This window comes from Larimichthys crocea, chromosome VII (assembly GCF_000972845.2).
Source record: "Larimichthys crocea isolate SSNF chromosome VII, L_crocea_2.0, whole genome shotgun sequence".
NCBI classification, from domain to species: domain Eukaryota; kingdom Metazoa; phylum Chordata; class Actinopteri; family Sciaenidae; genus Larimichthys; species Larimichthys crocea.
Genome location: NC_040017.1, coordinates 2,636,757 through 2,643,758, shown reverse-complemented (window position 1 = coordinate 2,643,758; position 7,002 = coordinate 2,636,757). Strand labels below are relative to the sequence as shown.

Here is a 7,002-nt window from a genome sequence, read left to right as displayed (position 1 = left end):
ACAGTGGATTTCCATTCACAGTGCTGTAAAGACAATGATGGATTACCTGAATTAATGCCACAGGATCGTTCTGCTTACTTTTTTTCTTTCCATCTTTCATTTGTCCATTTGTTTTCTTTGATTTTGGAACAATAGAAGTCTGTGACAGCTAGAAAGTTGGCCAAACTTGCAGGAGAACAGACAGTTCTGTCAAAAATGCTGATATGTTTACATGTTGTTCATAAGCTTTGTCACAGCAGTGAAAATGTAGTGGTTTTTTTTCAAATATTTGTCTGTTCTATCAAATTCACAATTTCAGACAGTATCAAACTTTTATCTAGAAAGAAAGAAGATGCTCTGCTGTTGGTTATGTTTGGGTAGTTTTGGCTAAGCATGAGTATGTCAGCCAACATGTACTCATTCATGTAATCCACAATCAACACAAGTGCCTTTACAAGTTTTAGGATTTTGACCTTACCAGAGGGAGGATGTTAACAGTCCTCTGTCGTTCATTACTGTGACATAGATAAGACTTTAAAAACACGTGTTCTGTTATTACCTATAAACTGGAAACGTGTGGTAATATGCTCTGAAATAGAAGTCTTAGCCGATTTCAAACTGGGCATGAACCAAATGAACATTTTCCTCTTCAAACCTGCTCAGTACCTGTCACTCTCATCATGTCCTTCTGTACTATACTATTAACACAATTTATTTATAGTAATAAAACCACACACTAAAACATACAACACACAACATTAATCACACATTAAAAACTGTGATCAGTGCAGGTCTGGGATCTGTTGGCCCTGGTCCAGTGCTTGGTCCTGATTGGTTGAAATTGGAGGATGCCATCAAAAGAGTGAAGGTTGCGTAATGGAGTATGATGGTGGACCCAAATGATTGGGAAACGATTCCCACTCATATTCAGATATGTCTCAAAATATAAATGAACATCAATCCAACATAATATAAGATAAATCTGCCTATTTGTAAAAAATTATAATAATAATTTACATCATGCTGATGATAGTCTAACCATGAGTCCTTGTGCAATCTAGCACCCTAGCCTAAGGAGTCCCTGCTCTGTCGCTTTATCACCCCCCGGGTCCTTGACCTGAAAAAATGACAAATTCTAAATGATCATCATTGCTATTATAGATGTGTGTTTCATTAATCTGAGTGCTGAAAAGAAAAACACTGATTATGATATTGTAGTTAAAAATGTTCAGTTCAGTGAGGAGGCATTCTGATCATTTGAATTATGTACACTGTTTATATGAGGAATTGTGCAATACAGATATCTCACACAGTCACTCACACAAACCACCATTCACTCCCGTACAATCCAAACAAGACAAGACACGTGACAGTATCTGAACAATAACTTTTATTGAAGATGTTTGTGAAGTAGCTTAATCAGCACTTTATGTACAATGAATCAAAAATAGGTTAATTATTATCATTGTCATCACACCAGCTTGCATGGATACATGTCATCAAAGGACAATATATACTGTATGTTTGAGCGACAGTAATGGTCTAAATTTAGACGCAGTTTCCAAACAGACGATGACAATGTGAACAACAGCTGACCGTGTGTGTGTGGTGTGTGATTTCCTTTTGGGTCAGAAAAAAGAATAATGCATGGGGTGTCACTAAAAATGTTTCAGCTCTGTTTGTAGTGCTGATAAACCAGGTAGAAATCAGAATGTCTTTTAATTCTGCATGTTACATTGAAACATATGAAACCAGCGTTGTTATTTTAAAATGTAAATGAAAACTTTAACGTTGGATGTTGTTGATAGGGAAATATATATTGATATGTTTTATAATGATACACTACTTTTTAAATAAATGGTTCAACATTCTGGAAACTATTTTTGCTGTCTTTCTGAAAATAAAACTGGGAAACTGACGTGATGATTGTTGTGTGTATAGCTGGAGACAGAAAGTGGTTAGCCTAGCTTAGCATGAACAGTGTAAGCGAGGGGAATCAGCTAGCCTGGCTCTGTCCATGGTTTAAACAAAACCAAGACTTTTGAAAGTGAAGACCCATTAAAGCAATCAAATCAAATAAAATCATGCAACATCTGTTTTGTCCTGTCTTGTTGCAGCGAGTCTGTCATTGCTAACAAGCTAGTGAGAGAATGTAAAATATGAATATGAAAATGTGTAAATGAACAACCCCACGATGATGTTTTGCACCAAGCAATGCTTCATCTCTGTTCTTCTTGATTCTTAAATCTTAAAAGCAAATGAAGACAGCAGGAATCCCTGAATCATGATCTTCATCTTCACTGACATGCTTCACACCTGTTAAAGGCTACACTTCCTGTTCCACCTCTGTGTTACCTTTTTCTTTTCCATTGTTTGTCCAGAAACAGTTACTTCACTAAAACCACAAATAGTTACTTTTATATTTTTCTGCTTGACTATGAACAAAATACAACTTGTTTTTAGTTAGCTTCAGAGGTGTGAGTTTTTCTCTTTATCTCACTCTCAGAAAGACAAATATTCCTTCAATATTCTGATTCATTATCTCAGAAGGTTGTGTCAATTCAAAGATATTTTTGGGCATTCTCTAATAAAAGCAAATGTTTTTCGGTGACATTCAATTGATTTTACTCTTAATAGATATCCCATGAATCCGTAAGTATTGTTCTTTAAATGGTGGCGGGAGACATATAGTGTATAATGTACATAAAACAACATAACATCTGTGGTTATATGTACTTAATGGCACTAGCTTCGCATTGACTCCCTCGGGTTTCTGAGATGGGACCCTGCACTGAAAGTCCTCAGGATGCAAGCACAGGATTAAAAACTGTACAAACTGCTGCTGCTGGACCGTTACTGTTGAAGAGCTAGAAAAATAATCCGGTGGCTCAGCCTTTCCAGGGTTGTTGTGGTGTCCTCTGTTGGGTAAATAAAGGGAGGCTCATATTCAGTGTACAGAGAACAGGGTGGAGGCGTCAAGGGAGTCACCAAAAGTGTGAGTGTGACGGACCTTGAAAAGGCCAGCAGGCTTCTTATCTGTCCATACTGAAACACACAAACTGGCTCCAGGACTTCAGATTGAAACCTCGTATTCTCTTGTTTCCTGTGGAGACAATGAACATGTCATCATGGTGAGAGCCGAGTGTACAGCAAAGATTGTCAAACCCCAACATAGATCACCCTCAGATAAACAAACCCAATTTATGTTCAAGTGGATTCAATTATAGTGAAACTAAGCTATTCCTCATTTCACAAGGCAGAGTCGCTGTCATTGTCTAGCTCCACCATGGTGAAAATATTCATTTCCTAATTTCCCAACAGTGTGGCTCACTACAATATGCACACCCCACATGTTAGTAGGATGTGTACTGTTTCTCACCTCATTGTTCTTCAAAATGTCCAGCATGGGAGAAGAAGAAAAAGAATATTCAACACAAAGAAATAATGTCATCAGTTGTAATGATGCTGTATGATTATATACATTACATAGTCCAAGTAGATTTACTAATATATTGCTAGAACCCAATATTGATAGTTAAAAGGAAAATATCTAATAATATATAATCTATTCTGCCTGACTTGAAAAACCTTCTTACAACACATACTGTGTTCCAATGTCCAAATATTCTACTGAATATTGAACTGAAGAGAGCAAATATGTGATTTATTATTGTATATTTTATATATTTTTATTCGTTTCAGTAGATAGACATTTCTTTTCAATTCAGCTGATTTGGTAGTGGTTCCCAAAAACTCACCTTGTGAGTTGGTGCATGTTGCTCAGATGTACATAAAAGTCAGTTAAACAATACTTGTCCAGAGGAATTTAGATCTACAACAGGTTATGCTATTTTGGTGACTAATCTGGTTTATTGTCTAAAATCTCTTGAACTCTACTGTTTTCATCCTTGATTTTGACACATCACTCTATAATATTAAAGAGAAATGCTGGGTCATAACGCTAAACCCATTGATTAACCCTAACCAACACATGAAAATACAAATCTGCAAGTAATTAATTCACGAAAACACTTGATGCACAGTCAACCTGCAGGTCAGAATTGGTAATCCTGCAGCATTCCAGAGCTTCAAAATGTCAAAGCTTAAGGCTCAGACATACTTTCCACAAGCCACGTCTACGGCCAGCTACAGACTGGTAACGGTCACATGGACGAACATGAACATGGTTCCATTCATTCCACCCTTGCACTCAATGTGACACCACCACAGACCCTTGCAGACATGCAGCAGTGGATGAAAGTATGAATTGGCCTTTGCCAACAGATCTGTGCTAATTGAACTGAAGTTGTCTTTAGCAATATGCACCAATAAAGCACAACTGACATGACGGCCTCTCAGTGAAATTTGCTTCATTACCTGAACTCGAGTGTCCATCCTGAAGAGTTAAAGTCTACATAGTTCTAAGACTTACAGCCTTTCAGGTTTGATCTTACAAGTTGCCTATTCCCAAACTGAGTTGTTGAGATTGCCACAGCAAATCTGGAGCCAGGAAGTACAGTACAAAACTGTCCACGTTATACAGAGAGGAGTGGGGATTTGCCTCATGATCCAGCTATGATAAGAGAGGTTCTCTTGTCTCAAACCAGTGGTCTGGTTATGTTAGATGTTAGACAAGGGAAGGAATGGACAAAGAGCCCAGTACAGCAGACAGAGACACTAACAGGCCCTGTCGAAAACACACACATCCAAATATATGCCAACAACAGTCTGACATGCTGACTCACCGTTGTCTCACAAACGGAGTTGTCAAACGTAGACTCTCCAGTGATGTTTTCATATGGTAAGTTAGTGGAAAGGGAGAGTTGTAGTGGCTTCCTCTGAACCCTGAGCACAGACAGAGAATGCAGTCATGAAAAAGAGGAAAGGGACTCATGCTTTACAATAGGAAGTCATTATCTACCCTGAATAATGGCAGCAACATTCATGCAGTGAGTACACCTCTTAAATATGGGAAGACAAATCATTTGGACACTATGTTTTGATGTCTCTGAGTCATACAGTCTGTTTCGGTTGGGTCACACTCTGGCCTTCTGTTTCTCATCACTGTGTGCTGAAATCCTTGATCCTCATCTTGTGACAGCTAGTTTTGGTCCTCTTGGCTAAATATAGTTGCATTTGTGTCTCTTTCAATTCCTACCATTCAGACAGAAGCTGTTCCTAGAGATCAGAAAATAATGTTGTTACTCAAAGAATCCGTGCAGGAGACCTGAGAGACCTCCAGTAAAACGTGGCGTCTATTTATTGAACACTTTAAAGGCTGCCTTCTTCTCTCAAGGTGTTACACTGCTAAATCTGTCTACTTTCCTCGTCCTGATGTACCTGATGTTCTCTGTAATGAGTCAGACTTTGTCTAAGGTTGGGCTGTGGGCTAACGGGGCTTAAATTAAATATTTTCAAAGTGTAGCTGACTCTGAACTTGTCAGGTCGCTTTCATATACAACACATATCTGATATGTGGTAGTCTGGACACAGAATTCATGAAGCTTTCACATCACTTCAATGAGACTTCATCATGATTTTGTGCTGGCAGCCCAGCTTGTACAACATCAGCAGTGTTGGGATGGAGGGACTGTGGAGATGGATGGTATACTGAAGGGTCAGACCTCATTAGTATTTGAAGTAACATGTCAGTACCAAAAGAAACAGAAGATATATTTCAAACCTGCATGTTTGACAGTATATCATTAGAACCCCCCCAGGAATCTGTGTGTCTACTGTAGCACACAGTGTGTTATATCAGCGCTGAAAAGTAGCTGAGGCGACATTTGTTTATGTAAAAACAATAACATTCTTTCCTTTATTCACTGATTCATCAAACCTACTTTGAAAAATAGAGGTAGGTCCCAATGATAAGGGTGAGGAGGAGGATGACAGGGATGAAAACAGCAAATGCTACTTGTGCCCCCTCCATTCTCAGGTCTGCAGTAGATACTGTTGGAGAAAGAGAAAAGACATTTAGAGATGAAATGTCTCATTCTTTTTGCTTAGAATAAATGATTATACTGTATAGCACCTATACCTAAAACTGTAAATCCCACCTTGTACACCTTGGACCTCAAAATAAGCAAAATAAATGACGATTGTTGTAATCTCTGATTTTCTCATATTCTTGATATTTTATGAACACAGGAAATATTTCTGGCACAAATCTTCTTCTATCTCAGTCTTCTACGCTCATGCAGACTGGAGGTGTGCAGGTAAAATTAACTTTTTCGCATAACTTACCATCTAATCTGTGCTCATCATACTCTGCTGGGTGAGCTGAGGAGAACACAGTAGCAGCGTTAAACAATGAGGGGGAAAATGCCTTCATGAATTAAAAATATATAAAAAAGAAAATACAGTTATAAAGTAAGATTTGAAAATTGAAATGAGATTGAAAAATCAACAAATTGTAAAAGTAAACCAATCTGTCAAAGCATTCTTCACTGAACTCACAACAGGGCATTCTGAGCACAGGGGAAGATTTCTTTAAGTGCACAAATTGTATTTTCTCATCCAATTTATTGACCTGTGCTACTATCTAAAGTAGCTTCCATAAGTGCACCATTATGAATAGTTTTTATACCTTGTACTCTCTCTGTTCTTTATTAGCTTACTGTTTACAAGCTTGCGTGACGTGAGGGTTGGTGTGTGGTGGTTGGATCACTCTTTATAAGAAGAAACAACATGATGGAGATGGATAACTTTACTCAATTCCACACTCTGTAACAACTTTACTACCTTGTTTGGACTTCTCACATGACTGAACTAACCAATCAGAAGCTAGGACTTAAACTGAGCTACAAGTGAGGTAAACTAACTGCCTTAAAGATGCCGTTGTAAATATTAAAACATGTAACTATGTAAATAATAAATGTGTCACATAAATATGTAAATAGTTAACCGTGTAACCATGCATTTTCATTAAATTAACTCAAATATAGATTCTATTAACTTCTGAGCCTTACAACTGTCAAACATGAATTAACTTCACTTCTAAACCTCACACTTGTTTTCCAT

General features: G+C 37.7%; 1 protein-coding gene across 3 annotated transcripts in view; it reads right to left on the bottom strand.

Annotated features, from left to right (window-relative positions):
- Positions 1–1,607: 1,607 nt before the first annotated feature.
- sez6b (seizure related 6 homolog b) overlaps positions 1,608–7,002 on the bottom strand; it is a 187,969-nt gene continuing 182,574 nt past the window's right edge. The window contains exons 14-19 of one of the 3 annotated variants that reach the window (XR_002042048.2): positions 6,226–6,261; positions 5,823–5,931; positions 4,725–4,824; positions 3,359–3,367; positions 2,990–3,082; positions 1,608–2,897 (exon numbers count right to left, since the gene is read on the bottom strand). Coding sequence is in view for 2 of the 3 variants with exons in the window: in XM_019260687.2 (XP_019116232.2) it covers positions 3,053–3,082; positions 3,359–3,367; positions 4,725–4,824; positions 5,823–5,931; positions 6,226–6,261 (284 nt within the window). In the remaining variant the exon portion in view is untranslated. Of the gene's footprint in view, positions 3,083–3,358; positions 3,368–4,724; positions 4,825–5,822; positions 5,932–6,225; positions 6,262–7,002 lie in introns of all 3 variants that reach the window. The other 2 variants (XM_019260687.2, XM_019260688.2) reach the window with 2 other exon arrangements.